Source organism: Colossoma macropomum, unplaced genomic scaffold, assembly GCF_904425465.1.
Source record: "Colossoma macropomum unplaced genomic scaffold, Colossoma_macropomum, whole genome shotgun sequence".
Classification (NCBI taxonomy): domain Eukaryota; kingdom Metazoa; phylum Chordata; class Actinopteri; order Characiformes; family Serrasalmidae; genus Colossoma; species Colossoma macropomum.
This window is the reverse complement of record NW_023494808.1, coordinates 15,603,327-15,623,272: the sequence shown is the minus strand read 5'-3', so window position 1 is coordinate 15,623,272 and position 19,946 is coordinate 15,603,327. Positions and strand designations below refer to the sequence as shown.

General features: G+C 40.0%; 1 protein-coding gene across 1 annotated transcript in view; it reads right to left on the bottom strand.

The window, feature by feature from the left end:
* Positions 1-19,946, bottom strand: part of zgc:152904 (uncharacterized protein LOC767777 homolog) — a 406,505-nt gene that overhangs the window by 49,480 nt on the left and 337,079 nt on the right. Inside the window, exons 7-9 of the mRNA XM_036557615.1 lie at positions 18,692-18,861; positions 9,929-10,074; positions 3,837-3,987 (exon numbers count right to left, since the gene is read on the bottom strand). Coding sequence (XP_036413508.1) covers positions 3,837-3,987; positions 9,929-10,074; positions 18,692-18,861 — 467 coding nt within the window. The remainder of the gene's footprint in view (positions 1-3,836; positions 3,988-9,928; positions 10,075-18,691; positions 18,862-19,946) is intronic.

The window sequence follows — 19,946 nt, the reverse complement described above, 5'->3', positions numbered from 1 at the left end:
TTTCATAATGCATGACATATATTATAATATTTGGTTTAGTTCTATTGTTCTACACTATACGTCCTAAACTATCCAAACATTCCTTCTAACTAGTGAATTCAGCTACTTTCAGGTGCACACATTGCTTATATCATTGTTTGATTGCGCACACACAGCTTGTATAATCGCCATAGAAAAGCACTGCCAATAGAACAGGATGCCCTGGAACAGCTGCACAGGTAACCATGACTAATGCCAGGTGTTAGCTAGAGGGGTTTTAAACTCCCCAGCATTGAGCTGTAAAGCAGTATAACTGCATTTTCTGGAGTGATGAAGCTTCATCCAATACCTTTAGGATGAGTTGGAGTGGTGTTTGTGATCCAGAACTAATCATCCAACATCACCTGACCCACTAATGCTCAAGTGGCTGAATGCAATCAAATCCTCACAGCAATTTTCCAACATCTAAGCCTTCGCAGAGGAGCAGAGGCTCTTAGGGAGAGGAGCAGAGGGAGAAACGCTCAATTAATACCCTTGAACTGAGAATAAAAGCTGGATAAGTAGGTGTTATGTTCTCTTTGTTAATGAAACATGCAGCTGGTCAGTGTTTTGTAAGTACTGATAATGTCCACAATATACTCAGCAAAGCATACTGTGCCACAATTTCTAACTCTAACAATAAGTGTCACAGTATCTGTAATAAAGAAAGATTATAATCTTCCAAATAGCACTGTGCAAACTGTATGCTTAAATCAACTGTGTCAAGTTGCTACTTAATTTAAAATGTCCTGTTAAAAGTGGGTGAAATGATGGACAACATCTAACTTAACATAACTGGACACAAGTGTGTTATGGTTTAGACATACAATCTGCATGATGCTAAGGGATACCGATTATCTGTTAGCTACACTGCAAAAGTAAAGAAGTAAACTTCAGAACTTAATATACATGTCCAATGTGATATACTGTGTATGGCAGAGGCAAGCTGGCTTGTGCCAGATGAGCAGTGTCTAACTCTAGTCTCTTAGTGTCTTAATTAGTCTTAGGAGGCTTTAAGAAGTTCTTGGCACCTTAAAGAAACAATTTCCTGGCCCTTGAAAAAACAAAGATCTTCTGCAGACTGAAATATTAGTTTGGGGTGGTTTTATTGAAGCTCTGGAACATGAAACCACAGCTAGTTTGGAGCCTGGCCACTTCCTATTTCTCCCATTATTTCAACAACATGACTGCAAAATGAATGGGGTGAATGGAGCTAAATAACTAAAAACAAAACACTTCCTTTCATTCTGTAAAGTAGAAGGATGTATTCCACTATAAAAGCCAAAGAAAAATTTTCAGTATCTTTCCATTTTTATACAGCAATATAGTATAAAAATGATTCAACGTGCACAAAAGCTCCATAGGAACCCATTCATTTTGGGAGCGCCCTCTAGTTTTTGACGTTATTGAGTGGCAATTCTCTGGTGAAACTAAAGTGTGGTGTTGCATCTAACCATTTCATCAAAATGAACTCCTAGTCAAACACAATTGCAATTGAAGGGTCTACCTCCAGGCCTGAAAAAAAAATCTGAAACATTGCAATGCATTTGTCTGAGCTCAGGAATGGCTTGAAGGTAATCGCTTGAATGTGGTACATCACATTAGCAAAATTCCAGAGCTTTGGGTCCTGGGATTTATTTATCTGTCTAATGGCAATAATGAATAACAGCCATGTCTACTATAACCAACATCCAGTCCCTCTTCTCATGTGAAAAGTGCCAAGCAGAGACCTTCAAGTCGATAGGGCGAAGTATAACAATAATGCATGCTTAGCGAAGGGAAATGAACAATAGTGCTAGCTAGCTAGCAGCACTGTCAGACGGTGTGCCTGCAGTCAAGGTGGCATTATGTCTATTTTATGCTGGCTCGCAGAGTTCCATTAAAGAGATTGATGCCGCGGCCCTCTGTCATGTCAGAGGACAGGCGAGGTTGTTGAGGAGCGCTTCCAGACTAAATAAATGAGTTCATTAGCACCCCAGCAACGGTTGGCTAGCTCCTGCCATGCTTAGTCAGAATGCCTTTTTTCACTCGAACACCAACAACCCCCTCCCTCTCAACCGGCTCTAAGAGCGAGCTAAGGATTGTGAAGGAGGAACAGTGATGTCAAGGGCAACAGCCTTGCTGGTTGGGCGGTTTTGATTATTACTGTTTTGACTGACACAGAGGGCCAAGTCCACCTGAGCTAACCCCATCAGATATTAGCATTTCTTGCTAGCGCGTTCTCCGTGTCCTTAGAAAACATCCCAAGCATGCACCTGCACCTCAGAACGCTGCTATTCAGTGATATAATCCGGTCACTCTCATGACCCTGCAATTTCATTCAGCTGGCTGACTGAAGGCTGCAATTGAGATGATTTGCTCTTTGCTTTCTCCATCTAATCTTGGGTGGTATATGTCCTATCACTGTCATCATCATACCGCAGTTTGAACTATTGTACCTCAGCTATGGTGAACAGCAGATTAGTCATTTGTGCTGTTTCTTCTATCTAATCAACAGCAGAATAATATAATGTGCGGCTTTTACCAAGGCCAGAAACAGCAAGAAAGGCAATAACAGCAGCCAAAGTTAGTAGGAGAAGAGAAAAATAGCTGACCCTGTAAGTGCGGTGTAATTGAGGAAACTTACCGTTCTAGACCAGGAAATGAGTAAGATGTTAGTGAAATTAATTATGCAGGATGATTTTCTCCCATTAATTGGCTTTGCTGGAGGGCATTTGTCTTTAGTTTTATATACCCAAAATAACTTTTTTCCTTTTTTTGCAAGGCAACAAGGCGTAATTAGTTCATTATTTTTTAGCAGAGTAAAGTAGTTTTATCAGCTTTTTTTTTCTTTTAAGCATGACAGAGGCCATGGAGAAGTGTTAGGCAGTAGCTCATTGACTATATTTTGTTCAGTAACAGTTTTAGCAGCACAGAAACAGCAATTAGCAAGCGTTTTCAGTCACTTTACTAAGCTAGCTCTGCTGCAAGTAAAGCAGATTTGTAACTGCTTTGTAACTATCACAATTCTTGCAACCAGATGGCGTTCCATCTATCTCTTTTATGCTTCTATGCGAAACAGCAGCAATCATCAATGCTTCGCCAAGACTGACATTTCCAGTGGTTTGGTGGGTGACAGTGAAGTGGGAGTGACTTCAATCCTCATTAAGTGGGCCACGACCCGCTCTGCCCAGCTGCTCTACAGAGAGCTAATAAAAGTTTAAATCCCTCCACGTACTAGCAAGACTTGGTGGTCCCCAGTATACATCCAGCATGTTTGCGCCATGTGGCCGTGGTTTCCACCCCATTTATAAGTGGCACATGATTTGGCATATGTTGCTTTCGCATCCCAAAAGCTCCGGCTCAGATGGTGTTATGTCATATCATTACAAACGTCACGGGATATCATTGCACACCCTACCAAAGACTGGTAAAACTGAAATGCGCTTTCTGAATCCACAAGTGAAAATTCATCCTTAGCAGGGACAGCTACAACAGATCCTGGTGACATTTTTTATTTGAATTGTAGACAGGCTATGCAACAATTTATATAAGAGCCAGTATAAGTGCAGCCAACATTCCATTTAAACAGAGTTTTTCCAACCTTGCCACTATGTAAAAAGCACTGAGCCAGCACAGGCAAACACTGCAGAGCCAATCTTGTCTTGTGCCATATGGTGCTAGTGTGTAAAGTTACCTTTGGGAAACTGCGTGTTAATAGTAGTTGATGGAAACACTGATTTATCCACATCTTCTAGTAATGACTATTCAGAAAAGAAACCCTGCTGTTGTCTCACTATTTACTATCTCACTTGCTAACTGGAGCTGAAATTACTTACACTCAATGTCCAAGAACATGCTTTTCTGATGGCCTCCAATCCTGCTTAGGGCCTCACAGTCAAAACGTCCCCAGTCAGAGAGTCGGACCCCGCTGATGGTCAGCATGGACTTGCCGTGACGTCCTTGAACCTCCACTCTCCCGTCCTGGCTCTGAAAGAAATGAACACAAACCCGATAATAGCAACATTTCACCAAGCCAAGACAAACCGGACTGCCAGCCAAGTTTCTGCTGGGAATTTGGACGGCCTTGTTCTAACACCATGGATAAGCCACTGATCAACTTGGAATGAAACAATGGAAAAGACACATTTTAAAACAGTGCATACATGTATAACATTTTTGTTCTTTCCCTCCTCTAACACCTGATCTAACTAATCAGCTTATTAAAAAAAAACTTTTTCTGAGTTGGAATTGGTGTGTTAGAGCACTAATGTGTGCACGCCAGGGGTTCTTAAGATCCAGGGTTGGAAATCACTGCTGTACATTCACCTGAACATCTCTGGCATCTTAACAAGCCTAAGCTGCCCTTTTAGTCAGGTTTCGTTTGTGCCAGAACAAGCCAGAACCACCTCAAAGACTGAATCCAGCACCTATTTTGGTGGTTCCTGCTCTTTATTCATATAACAAATATAAAGTGATGATGTGCAAACACATTTCATGAAAAATAATGTAAATTTAGAATGTTTCTATAATCAATATGCTATATCCCCATAACAAAATGTTGCAAATTGGCAAAACATTTTAAAATAAAAAGTGCATAGCTATGAAATTTTCAGTTAACAAATAAACTACTGGCTATATCCATTCTACTGTTCCACGGGTAGCATACATATTTAATCTATATGTTTTCATAACATAAAAACTATTTATATGATACTGAGTACTAAAACAATAAAAAAAACTCCACACTGTTCAGGTGTGAATCATATTTTTCATGGATAGAAAATGCTGACGATTTGCTTGAAAAGAATAGTGAAAGCAAATCTACAGGTCTTCTGAGTTTTCACAGGTAATCCTAAATACTAGTGATGGCAAAATAGTGGTTAACCTGAAAAATTAAGATTTCTTTGGATTCTATTTTGCCTTACAATGGCCAGCATGTAACTCTGCCAAGAATGGATTTTAGAAAATATTTTTTTGGTCAAAACTTCATCTGAAAACTAATGTAAAGTTTTGTCTCAGGCATTAAGCAAAGTACATGTAACTATTCCAAGTAATAGCTTTCTGTGCAGGAGCTTTCAGAGGCATTAAACTCTTCTGACGTTTGGTTTATTTCACCACCACTGTAAACAATTCTGACTCCATGTTTATCTAGAACGGAGCATATGACACCAACCACTCTGAATGACTTTGTTTATATCTTAATGTTTTAATTATATAGAAAAATCAGTAACCTTTTCACATAATCTACAGACATGGATATGATTCTGATATCACTGTGCATCCCTTCTAATAACGTTCATAACAACAAGTTCACAATATTGATTTATCAACTACTCATGCTACAGCACAAATGTTCTTTACAAAAAAGCTGACTGTTAAGCTCAATTGAACCAGCATGTCTCGCAAACCCATGTATGAACCAACAGCTAGAGTTAAAATTCAACCATGTAAAATGATGAGTTCTTGCCAAAGGTGAAATCGATGTGGACACTCAAGGTTCTAAACATCAGAAAAGGGCTCGATATAAATATATGGACTTTGTGTCTGTGCTAATTATCATTCAGCAAGCCTCCAGCTTGGAATATTAGGAGATTAGAGAGGTACTCTTCCCCCCTGAGCGGAGCTGAGATTGGCGGAGACGCCCATTTTAACGATCCCTGCGCTCCTCTCTTGCTGACAAATCGATATGTGTCTCCTCTGCTAATGCCACAGCATATGTAGAGCAGACCTGTGACAGCTAACTTTATTGCTTGCCCCTGCTTGCACTTCAGCATTACATTTGACGAAAGCCATTAATGCAGGCTGGAAGAGGACTCCAGGGCTGCTCTCCAGTCTAAGTAAATGCAGATGATTAATCATTATTCTAGTGACATACACACATGCAGTGTAGAAGTCAGAGACCACCCTTCATTCATTTAATTTCCAGTGAAAATGCCCATTATTCATTTTCCAGGAGATATTTCTGAGAAGAGATTAGATATGAGATAATCCACTTGCAGACCTAGCAGACCACCAAAACAGTCACCATCAGATATATAAAGCATTTTTGAGAGATAGGAGAATATCAAGCTGCACTCTTGCCTCAGATGTGAAAAAATGATGTGATTACTTGGATCGTGATCAGCAGAAAATTCAACCAACTTCTAAGACTCAACTTTGGAAAAATTTAAGTGTGAACAAAAAATATCCCTGCAGATTTCTTTGAAAAACTGAAAGCAAGTCTCCTGAAATATAGTGGAATGTCTAGTGAAAGGCAAATTGTGGACAGACTAAATACTGAAAAATTGATACTATATTTAGTCGTTGAGGCTGCTGTGTAATTTTCTGTTAAATGTATGTTTTCTGCTTTTTACCTGACACTGAAAAACGAATATCTTGTATTTAATGGCTGTGTAGACAGATAATTATACAAACCAAGTGTGTTCTCTTACTTCTGCACAGTACCGTACATTTGCAGAATCATTTCTACATACGTCTACGTGTGTGTATCTGTGAATGAGTAATATTTTACACACCTCAACATGCTCATATGTATAAGCTTGATCGGCACGCCCTGCACTCACAAACATTACGATGCATTGTGAAATTCTCTTGCCAGTCGAATGGCTCTAATAAAAGGGGCTAATAAAAAAAGCTGCCAGAAAGCATATTCTCCTTCTTGTAATGCCATCTCGCTTATTTTTTTACAACTTCAAAACATAAAATTTACAGTCTGGCACCAGCTTCCAATGTGAGGAATTGAGTGATGCAGATTGCTGACTACCAACACTTCTCTCTTTCTCTCCCATAGACAGTCTCTCTGACACCCCTTCGCCTGAAGCTGCTGGCCTGTTTGATATTCTGCAGAGTTCTCAGTCTGGGGACAGAACTGCTAAAGAGAGCGAAGAGGCAGTCCAGTCTGGCTAGCTGAAGTTAGAGCGCTATCACAGACTCTGTCCTTGCATAACGTTTGATGGATGGGCCCTTTGGAACAGATCAAACGTGTGCCCAATTTAGGTCAGATCTGAGCCAATGTGCCTCACTCAGAGACCACGAGGTTCTCTATGTATGCCATCCAAAATTCTTTATTCACCTGCACAGAATGATAATTCAAAACAGAAAAATACACATTTCTTCACTTTTTTACTTTGCTTCAAAATTTTGTTCTTCAATGTTTTTTATTGAGCTAATACACAGGAAGAACTACCTCAACTGGAATACATACACATACACATACAGTGGTGTCCCAAAGTCTGAGACCTCTGGTGAAAATGCTTCTATTTTGCATTCTTTTCTAATTTAATACAAATTTTGCACTACAAATGATAATTCAATTCAATCTTGAATGTGTACACATTTTAGTTTTAGTATTCGGTACAGTATGTCCCTCTTTTGCTTAACTGACAGTGTGCGCTCAAACTGGCCTGGACTCCATAAGTTTGTGCAGAAGCCTCTGATCAGTAGATCAAACCCACCTTAGAGGAGTCAGAACATGTGTTTCTGTAGAAGAAATAAGACTAAATAAAAACATTATTAATTTCACAAATTTGCTTCAGTTTGAATAATGACTTAGAAACAATGCAGCATTTTAAATATTTCTTCTTCATTTTAATTGTCATAACTTTGATTCTAAAACTTTCTGGTGTTTATTTCCAGGTTTATATGCACATACACACACACACACACACACACACACACACACACACACACATATATATATATATATATATATATGTATGTGGACACCTGACCATCACACCTATTTGAGTGTCAGACATCCCATTCCCAGACCATATGAAGTCACCCTCCTTTTGCAGCCCCAACAGCCGCCACTCTTCTGGGAAGGCTTTCCACAAGATTTTGGAGTTTGTCTGTAGGAATTTTTGAGGTCAAGCACTGATGCTGGGCAAAAAGGCCTGAAACACAATAAGACATAGCCAATCAAAAGGGCCAAATGACTTTTGGCACTAAGCGATATAGGGTACGAAGTGGCACTTGGGAAGGCTCCATCAGATTGCAACCAGCACCCACAACAGCTTCAAGGCTTTGCCACAGAAAAACATTCCAATCGCCAAAGCTAATCCGTCCATCTTGACCAAAACTGCTGTGCTTTTATAACAGTCCTGACTGAAAATATGAGAAGGGATTGAGTGCTAAGCTTCCCACTCTGATGCTCCTGTCACAAAACCTGTAAAGAGATTGTTTAGAAGTTTGCGCTCAGAGTACTGCATCCACGCCCATGCCGTCTTGTTTTCTGGACTTGTCACCCAAATTGCATGTGCCTCAGGGAAACGAGCACCACACTTTTCATTCGTCTGCTGTTTGGTCCAAGTAAGTGGCTAGTCAAGTTATGCATTCATTTTCTGTCTATTGTAAGATTGTTTCGTTTTTAGATGTAAACGAAATTTGTCACTATGGCCGTACAAGTTTCTTAAGATTGACGTGTTTCCGCTCCAAGAAAACTGGGGCAGGCGGGATAATGTGCATACTGAACTGTCTTAATGAAGAGTGCTTTTCGGAAAAAGTCTTTGAAGAGCCGCTGAGGTGCCTCTTGTTTGATTAAACCTTTGTGCTGGGATCCAAGTTTGAATCCCAGCTGTAGCACATTGTGCTTGTATCTGGATATCTCATGAACGGCACTTGACCTCATTGTGAGAAGAAGACGGCTGTCACTAGACACTTAAAGCAATTGGAAGGCTTTGTGATTAGATGGCACAATCAAATTATCAGTTTCTATCAAACACACTAAAGCATCTGGCTAGCTATGTTACTTTGCCTGTAACCACAGAGGAGACAGAGGGTCAGGATTCACACACATCTATATCTTTCAACCTTCTAGGAGTTATTTAGATCTCATTTGTCAACACTTTCCACAGTTTCCATTTGTACATCATCCTCCAGCTTGTACTCATTACAAGGTGCAAAAGGTAATGTCTGTACGAGATCTCTACAAGAGTGCAAAATGGCTGAAATTGACAAATTTCAGGAAAAGTTCCAGACCAACCATCTTAGACTTAAATGATCCTTTGTGGAAATAGCCACTCTGCCCAACAGAGAGTGTGCAAGTTTAGGCCTGCATCTTCTTTAGTTTCACTTATTTTAAAGGAAAACTTAAGAATACTTTTTAAAGCCTTTATCTCAGAGACTAATCAAGTTTTAATCTAGCTTGACCTCAAACTAATTTAACATGTAATTTGTCATAATATGCAGTATTGTGCAGTGCAGCATTATATCCCTCAGCCTCAGTTTGTGAGTGATTGCCAAATACAATGTCCAGTGTTCATTACGCAAATACATCGTACAACCACCAGAAACCCTGTGGTGCCAACCAATTTGGACTGTTAGCCTAGACTTTGACCTACAGGCTAATAAATCAGGTAGTGTACCTATTACCTAGGCTGTCAAACAAAATTGTAAAGAAAACAGCGGTTCTATCTTTATTTAGCTGGAAAAGGATGCCAGGGACAAGTTTTTTACCCTTTCAGCAAGAGAAAATGAGCCAAATTGAGGTTAGGAATTTCGACAACCAGGTAGCTACTTTAGCTCTTAGCTTGTTGCCCCAGTCACCTCCCTATTTTTAATGATGATTTGAAGACAATTACTACAGTTACTGTATATGGCTGTAATAGAATATTTGACTTCCTAGCAGTAATGCTAGTTATCTGCCGTCCTTCTGCGTTCAACAGCCAAAATTTGCCCAAAGCAGTTTTAATTCATCTTCAAGATAATGAATCTTCAAGATAAGTCATCTAAAGGGGGTTTCCTAATATTTAAACTGAAAATTCTTGTTCTCTAGGCTACTGCAGCGCTGCTGTAGGATGTGAGCTGGTATGTTTACAACAGCGATGGTTATATTTGTCAGTTTGGCTGCTGTGACTCTATAAGCACTTCTGAGATTCTGGAGATCATTGGTGATTTCACAGGGATTGACCCGTGTATGTTGCCATACCTTGTCCCCATGTGAGAACGTCTGCCCATCGCTGGCTCTTCTCCAAGAGATTTCAGGCAAAGGTTCACCCTCAGCTGTGCAGGAGATCATGGCAGCACTGCCTTCCACTGCTGTCACATTCCTCAAATGCGTGATGTGCGGCTGGACTGTGGAGAGGACAGAAAGAGTGGTTGAGTTGAAGTTCTTCACTTCTGGGGATCCACTGCCCTGCAATTTCACCGTAATCAAATCCTTCATGAGATGGACAACAGTGTCTAATAGTGCTGAAATAATTATGCAACATTATCGATAATGTAGACGATAAAAAATTGTCGACAAATACTTCCATTGCAGAATTTTCATTTACACTAAAAACAAACATTTTCAAAGCGGCACCCTGTCCTAAAGAAGACAGCAATTTATTTGTAGTGTTCTACTTGTGTGTGCAGAGAGCCAAAGAAAAAGAACAAACTACGTTTGAAAGTTAACCAAAAAAAACAGTCACATACAGCATATCGCTGCTGTTGAAAGAAAACCTCGTATTTCTCAGTTTCTGACATAATGTGAAAATGCCTGTTGTCCTTTACATTGTGTGTAAATTTCACGATGAATGGACCAAAAGAAATGGCTAAAAAATGACTTGGAAAAATGTCTGGTTCCATTGACTTACATTAAAAGTAAAGTGTGTTTTTTCCATTTCCTGTAAAGTTATCATTTTGAAAATGTGAGTTTTTTTTCTGACAACAGCGATATGCAGGAATGACTTGGCTTTCGATGGAGGCACAACGTTATCTTCAACCACTGGAAAACATCAACAAAAATTGCTGATGTTTTCCAATAGTTGAAGTTAATGGATGTATGTTGTTTAATGAAGTCAGAATCAGCCATAAAAATTCTTGATCAGTGCATCACTCTTTCACACCGAAGTTGTTGTAAAAAACTTGAGCTTCTCCCTTTGATTCTTATAAAATGTATACGTAAATATATACGTAAATGTATACTGTTCAAAAGCATGGAATGGCTGTTTGCAATATTACAAAGCCAGTTTGGTTACAGAGAGTTTACATAATGATGTGAATATACAAGTCATGTTAACTTTACAGCTTTCAAGTAATCAGAAAGCTGTAAATAAAAATTAGGGAATTTCAGATGTGTCCAGAATGGTGAACGTATTGTATGCAGACATATTCAAAGGTCTGAACACCTGCAAGCAAATTACAAGCAAATTATGCAACAGATAATTATAGTATATTATTTATCATTTTATAAATTCTTGTTCACAGAATTATTGCAATATTGATTGAAACACTTAAAACACTTTTTGGCAAATAGCTTGTAGTCTAAGATTCACACTGTATAACTTATTACTGTATGTAACATAAAACTGTTACTACAGCAAGTGATTCTGTCAGTGTCACTGCAACAAGAACAAAATCACCAGCTGACCTACAGCACGGACCGCATATCATCGCTGTAAGAGTTTTAAAACAGTACAGATTTGCTGTGCATTTGTATGATATTCCTTCGGATCAGTAATCGCTGTCAGTATTATCCCAATTTACACCAAACAGCTTGTTCTGTCTCCAAAGTGTAGCAGCTAAGAGACTTGACGGAAAAGACTCGAGTTGAACACAATCAGCCCATCCCACACTATTTCTCTCACATCTCTCCCTCTCTCATCCTCTCAGCGTGAGCCATCACTTGCCTCCCACCTTAAAAATGCGCCAGAGTGCCACAGCAAGTCCTATTTTTTTACTTCCTCCTTGATTGCCACAGAGCAGCTTGTAGGAAGCTTGTTCACTTTCTTACTTGATGAACCCACGTTCAACAGCCAGGAGGTATCTAAAGTGATGTAGCATCTTATATTATGCTAAACACCCCAATAAACACTGCATGTGTGGTGCGCCTGTGCCCCTAGCTTGTCTTCCACAGATAAGCTCCTCTCCCCCCTCCATGGCTTAGCGAGTTTTCCCCCTAAACACCATGCTTGTCAAGGGCAAACAACCCAACGCAAGGCTCCATGCATAATACTCCGTTTTCTTTCGATAAGTTCTGTGGAAAGAGTTGCGCACAGTGAGGCTGAATGGCACAGAATAAATCCATACTGAACTGAATGGAGCCAAATAGAAGAGCAGTTGACAGTGTGGGCCTTTGAACGCTGTCTGGAGAGATCAAGGAGTTATTTGTAGAGCAAGACACTCTGAAACCCCCCCAGAGAGACGGATGGAGAGATTGTGGCAACATCTACACCCACAGACTCACACACACACACATACACATACACACTAACAAGTAAACAGAAACAGTTATGAGCTTAGCGCCTAATTCCCACGCAGATGTGCCAAAGGTTTCGGGTAGAGCCACAATCAACACACATGGGAGCCGCAGTACAAATGCAATCCAAAACCATTTAATCAACCATTTACTGAACAGTGCTAGTCTAATTTAATTAGCACGTCTGATTTATTTAGCAATGCCTGACTCATATGAAAATGTTTGATATCCGATATTGTTATTGATAAGTACCTCTATATCTATATACGACTAAACAAATAAAACTGAAAAAATGACTTTGAAAAACAATTTGGAAAATGTAACTAACAGAAATTTCTTGTGAGGAAAAAGTTGGGACACCCCCCACATTTATTACTACTTGAAATGCCTAAAATTAGAATCAGGTGCACCACATCAGCTGCAAATGATTAGAAAAATATTAGAGAGGATTTTTGACAAGACTGTCTTATTTAAACCTCAGACATTTTGTTTGGTTTGCTTTTGATTGTTGAAGTAAGAGATATCACCATGGCATTAACCAAAGAGCTCTCTGAGGCCTTCAGAAAGACAGCTGTGGATGCATATGAGTTTGGGAAGGGATTTAAAAAGATCTCAAAACAATTAGAAATCTGCCATTCCACTGTCCAGAAAATGATTTACAAGTGGAGAACAGTCAAAACAACTACTAACATGGCTAGGTCAGGCCGTCCTAGCAAGTTCAGCCCAAGAGCAGACTGCAACATGCGTAAAGGAGTCTCCAACAATTCTAAAATGTCATAGAAAAACATCAGCACAAAACTAGTCTGCCAGAAAACACCTAGACAAAGACTAGCTCTTCCATGCGTTGGACAGATGAATCCAAAGTTGACTTATTTGGGCACAGTCACAGAAGACAGATTTTGCGCAAACCAAACACAGCATTTGAGCACAAGAACTACATACCAACTGTGAAGCATGGAGATGGAAATGTCAGGGTCTGGGGCTGCTTTGCTGCAGCAGGGTCTGGCAAGCGCTCCATCACAGAATCCTCTATGAATTCTTTATTGTATCAAAAGGTGCTTGAGGACAATGTGAAACCATCTACCCAAAAACTGAAGCTGAAACAGAGGTGAACCACGCAACACAACAATGACCCCAACATTCCAGTAAATCAACCAAGGTATGGCTCACAATGAAGAAGTGGAGAGCTCCGGGATGGCCAAGTCAAAGCCTGGATCTTAATCCTATTGAGATGCTGTCAGGTGACTTTAAACTGCATGCAAGAAACCCATTCAACATCACACAGCTGAAAGAATTCTGTATGGAAAGTGGAAAAAACTTTGTCCCAGTCGATGTCAGAGACTGGTAGACGGTTATAGGAAATGTCTAATTAAGGTTTCAGCCAAAGGGGGAAATACCAGCTGGCAGGGCATAGATTGTCCTACCTTTTTTCCTCAGTAGGAATTGGCATCTTTTTTTTATCTGTTAAATTTGTTAAATAAATGAAAAAGTCATTGTCTTTGCCAAGGTGATGCAATTACAGCACCTTTAGCCACAGATATCGCCTGAAAAAAGATCTAATATTGATGTCCATATTTCTTTATAAAGACTAACTAAATATTTCATGGGATGTCCTAATTTTTTCACATGACTGTGTATATATACACACACACACACATACACACACATACATATACATGACACATGAATCATTCTATGAAATTAATTCGAAGTCCAAGTTCCAAAGAATTCCAGAGAGAGACTTGGATCCTTTTGCTAATTATACTTTAATTTAGTTTATTTTACACATATAAAATCAGAATATTTTTCTGAACTGCAGAAAAAAATGTGTTTCGATAGTGACAATTCTGAATGTTACACACTGATTTTTAGGCTTTGAGGCACATTTACTTCAAAACACTGGGATCTAACTAGCTTTCCAGATGGCCATGAGGGACAGGGATGCAGTCTCACTTAATTCTGTAAATTGCAGGGGTGTGGCTAAAATTAGGCCCCACCTTTTTTGTGTTTCAGTAGTGACATGAAACCATGAAATGGCACTTTTTTTAAATGAATTAATCTATTTCTTACAACTTCATTTTAAAAGAAATAAAGAAATCAACAATGAAAAAAAAACAACATTGAAAAAATTCTTTAAAAGTTGAAGTTGCTTGCATGGCCTAGCCAATCTCCTGCCTTGAATGCCACTGGACATTTGAATTTTGAAATTGCAAGTCCAACAGAGGAACCCACGCCATTTTAGGAATGGGCCAAAACTGAACCACAATGCTGCCAAAAGCACATTTCTTCTTACTAGAGATGTGTTCCAGCTGTAATTGCCAACAATGGCTTCGCAACAATGTATTAATGTTTAATAATTTGTGGTGTCTAAACACTTTGTCCAAATCAATTTTTCAAAACCAGTATTTGTTTATTCTTATAAACACAAACTGTGTTCATATTTATCAGTACAGTGTCAGAAGATTTGTGTAAATCTGAAGTGGATATTTGCACTGGAAGTTCATTACATTAAATAAATATTGAAGGTATAGAGTTAAGATCAATTAAAATTATATAAAAAGAAATTAATAGAAATAAGAACAAGAAAAAAATGGTTTGACAAACATATAACAGACACTGTAGGAGTGCTGAGCTACATTTGTTGTAACTGCACATTAAGAACAGTTTGTATATATATGTATACATATATATATATATATATATATATATTCATTATCGCTTATTTTTCTGATTTTCCTCAAAGAAAAGTAATTTCATAACACTCTAGCCAGTGTTGGGTAAAACAAAACTGTAAAACAATAGACCCCTGAGGTAATTATTATTCAGTGTCATGTCCAAATAAGACACTAAGCTGATTTTCTCTGTGGGAAAATGAACGGTGTTTTCTAAAATCCTCATTATCGCACCCTGTGGTAAACAAAAATGTTCCAAAGACAATACGTTTTGCCATATGTACATTTTTTATTCAAAGTGCCAATTTCAGAGTCCTGTAAAATACTCATTAAGGAGTCCAAGGCCTAATCCTATTTCTTACTTTTACCCCTACCCCTGGAGTTACAAGGGGTAGTGATTGAAATCTCCCCCACAAAATGGGACAACCTGCAAATAAAAATGAACAATATTCACTAACAGGCTACTAGTGGTGTTCTGTAGTCGACCCTGCCAGTCTGTAGTGATAGTAGAGGAGGAGTAAAGTTCAACAACCTTACTGCTGGGCTTCAGTTACATTTAGGGAATCATATGCCTTCAAAGAAGGAGGATGTGACAATTATTTATTATCGCCTACCGCTAATTCTTCTTTTTCCCTCATAACACTTCGTTTGGAGTGTGCCTCTGAAATTCCTCCATTTGAAGGGCCATGTGGCCCTAACACTTCACCCTACACCTCTATCTCAACAAAAATCGAGACCCCCTACCCCTAGGCGTAAACACGCAAAACGGAGGGCTAAGGGTTAAGTGGTAGGGGTGAAGGGTGAAATGGGATTGGGCCTAAATGCAAATATTGCAACAAACATGCTACAAGCAAGCAAATATTCCTTTGCAAACAACTGACGGTGCATGATAAGTCTCCTTTTTTTTCGCCCTTTTGTACAAACTCACAGTGTGTTTTCATGTTACTGTGGTCACTGCTCAGGGGGAGCAATAGAGGACAGATCAGAATGGGATTTACTACTGAAATGAAGAGGCAAAATTGTAACATAAACATGCTTATGCCAGTGAACTTACGATTTTTTTTTTACTACTTGAAAAATTGTGTTCAACAGTTAACTGGGAGAAAGCGAATGAGCAAGCCAACGGCAACACTGGCAAGGAAAAACTCCCTAAGAGCAAGAGGAAGAAACATTGAGAGGAACCAAGACTCAAAAGGGGAACCCATCCTCTTTAAATCAATACCGGATAGCAAACAATAACATGAGCAACATGAATAGAGAATAACATTTTACGATATACACTATTATAATAGAATAGAGAAAAAGGAAAAAAAGGCCAGCCTGTCATTGGACAGTTTTTTAGATTAAACAATGATAACCAATGTCTACTCTTAGAGGCCTATCAGACTAACAGTGAGGAATAGATCTATGAGAATCAGTCACTGGTACCAGTGAAAACCAGTGAAAAGTGTTAGGAGCATGACAGTGAACAGTGGAAAAGAGAGTTTAATCTATAAACACAGAGGAAGGTGAAACACTGCCCACAATTAAATAGTTCTAGTTTTGAGTCTGTGCAGGCACCAGTATCAGTGATGACACATCCTCAGAGGTCTGTGTTTCACCATTTCCCTGTGGAGATATTTAATCAAATTTCCACAAACCTGAAGCTGACTGGCTGGAAAATCAATGGTCACATATTGAGTGTCACTCAGCATTGTGAGCTTTTGTGTCCGCGATGACAGAAACAGCATGACACTGTGCACTTCTTGGCCGTTTCCAGAGAAGAGAAGTTTAAAAGGCACCATGTTTGTTTGCCCTTATCAAGATACTAAATGCAGGAGACACCAGTCAGAGTAGATAGTCTGCCCACATCAACAGATCAAAAGCAGCGCTCATGCCAGCGGCGCAAATAAATCAGGACTGCTACACTAAGCACTCGCACACATAGCACCAATTCGCCATATGACCATTTAAATATTTAAACACATCACTAGGCTAACTACTGACTACAGCTTATAATAACGATAACCAGAACGCCGTGTGTGATATGAATATTATAGATTCAATAGATTCATGCAGAGACGGCTCTGAAATAACTCTCTTCCTTCATCTTCAAGTGTTGTCTCCTCCACTACTCTCCGGTTTCTTTCCATCTCCCCAGCGTGCCGGCTGTCAAGGGCTATGAACTTCGCAAAAGTCACATCTGTGTTGCTGCTGCTGCCATGCTTTGCAAAACAAAACTCCTATCCAATAAGACCACCATACAAATGTGCATTTTGAAGTGCTAGCAGCTTTGGGGGAGGGCGTGAATAAATCTCTGCGCATTTCCATGCACACAAAGAAGGAAGGCGCCCCAAACGCAACAATCACTCGCCCGATATGCATGCTGGTGCCATTAAAAAAATATAAACTGTATAAAGTATGTAGCTGAGCTTTCCATGATAATTGAGTGCACACTTGTTTTTCGTCTTTGAAATGGAGTCACGTTTAACTTACCCCAGCTGTGTTTGCATTGGTGCAAAGTCGGAGTGGTTCATTTTCTTTGAGAAAAGCAGACATGAAAGGGAACGCACAGAAAGAAAAGGCCAATGCTCTTCTACTGTGCCTATGTATAGGGACTGACTCAATATTTCATTGGAGTTGCAAAGAAAATTTCAATGTGCCCTTCCAAAGCAGTCCGAATGAGTGTCAGAAAAGAATAAGAAAGGGCTCCGCATAAGGATTCCTACTGAATGTGGCCAGCTGGGAGGGCCTGGCATTACTAAATTACTACACTAGACTTATGTACATTGAGTTCCTGATGTACTAAGCCATTTGCGCTACTTTCAGATCTGGCACAAGAGCTTAAACCCAGAGTTTACGGGCCACATGCATATGCATTTGAAGTAGGGTCGTGTACAACAAGGGAGAACTGGGCAAAAAGTAGGAGGAGACATTACATAAGTGGCTGAATATATTTATTCCATTAGATTTACTAAAGTTTGAGCAATTTGTGGCGGCCGATTTTACGTCGATTTTCCCCGGCATTTTAAATTATTAATTCAGGTTTTACAGTGAGACTTGCAGCAGCGCACAGACATCATATTTTCATGTGTATATTTTCTCCTGACTCAGTAATGCTACTTTTTTTACTTTAACAATGGAAGAAGACACAGCAATTAGACGGTGGCACGAGTCTCGAACATGTGCTGAAAGAACGTTCTTTGCTGTCAGGAATAAGTGACACTGTAGACTGTTGTGGTGGGAAAAATGTATTAATACTCCCTGTGCAGTTTGATGCATGATAAGCTGCAGTCTTAGTAAACTGAACATTAAATTCAGGTGCATTATGGACACGTACTGCAGTCACATTAAAGAAAATTTTGAGCTGCATCTGCACTCGTACATACATCTGGCTCTAAGTTGCCAGTTATGTACCATGAATCTAAATTCACTGGCCATTGTATCACGTCCAGCTTGTAGATATACAATTACAGACTGCAGCCTTTCTGTTGCCATACATGCCAGCCTCCACCTCATTTCTAGCCCATTCATCACTGCTTCTGACCACAGGATCACTGCTGTCCAGATATAGTATTTGGGTGGTGGATCATTCTCAGCACAGCATTGGTACTAGTACAGTCGTGACATGTTAGCATGAGTGGTGTAACAGGCAGAGCACCATTGCTGGGGTTTTTACACATCAGTGTCATAATTGGATTTATTGTCGTCTGCCACTCAACATCCAGCCAAGAGCAGCTTTGTGGTCAGAAATTGACCACTAATGAAGGACTAGAGGGTGGGTAAAACAAATTGGATGGTGAGTGTAAAGATAGCAGACAGCAGGTTTAGCTGGAGACGGATGTATTTATGTACTCACCGAACACTTTGAGGAGAATCTCGCTCTCTTTGCTTCCAGCCTTGTTGCTGGCTCTGCAGGTGTAAGGGCCTCCGTCACCCTGTTTGATGTTCTTAATGGTCAGCGTGCTCTTGCCTCCTTCAAGTGTGCTCAACACATACTGCTCCGATCTCTCGATCTGCCGTCCTTTCCTGTAGATCAAAGACAGAGAAAGAGAGACGGAGGGAGAGAGAGAGAGAAAGCGAGGCAATATCAAGCTGAAGTTCACCTAAAGCTGCTTACTACAAACACATGCCTGGACTCAGACTGTAACTGTGTTTTTTTACAAATTATCCAGGTGGTCAGTGGTATGTTCACCATGCACTGATCCATTCACCCATTCATCCATCTATTCCCCATTCGTCCATCCTCTAGTTTGTCCATTCATCCACCGTACATTATCAGTCCACTCATTCATCATCCATCCACCCACCCACCCATGCACCAGTCGGTCTGTCTATCTATCTATCCATCCATCCATTCACCCATCCGTCTAGCTATCCATCCATCCACCTATGTCTCTATCCATCCATCTATTCACTAGTTTGTCCATCTGGCCATCCATTCAGCCACCCACTGATCCATCCATCTACCATACTTCCATCCACAATTTAAGCAGCCATCCATCTATCCACCCTGCAGTACACCACTCGATCTGCCCATCCATCCATTCCGCTATCCATCCATCTGTTCATCCATCCATCCTTCCATCAGTTTGTCCATCTGGCCATCCATCTAGCCACTCATTCATTCATCCACCCACTCATACACCAGTTTGCCTGTCCCTTCATCCATTCAGCTATCCACTAATTCCATTCATCTATCCATCCACCTATCCCCTCCATCTATCCAACTCCTCTGTCATCCATTCACCCATCTATCCATCCATCAATCCACTAGTTTGTCCATCTGGCCATTCATTCAGCCACCCACTCATTCATCTACCATCCATCCATCCATCCACTGATCCATCCATCAACCCATCAATCCATCCATCAGTTTGTCCATCTGGTCATCCATCTAGCCACTCCTTCATTCATCCACTCATCCACCCATCCATTCACCCACCTACACACCCATCAGTACACCAATCTGTCTGTCCATCCATCCATTTAAGTATTCAGTAATTCCATCCATCTATCCATCTGTCTCTCCACTCCATCTATCCAACTCTTAGTTCATCCATTCACCTATCCATCCACAATTTAACCATCCATCCATCCACCCTCCAGTACAG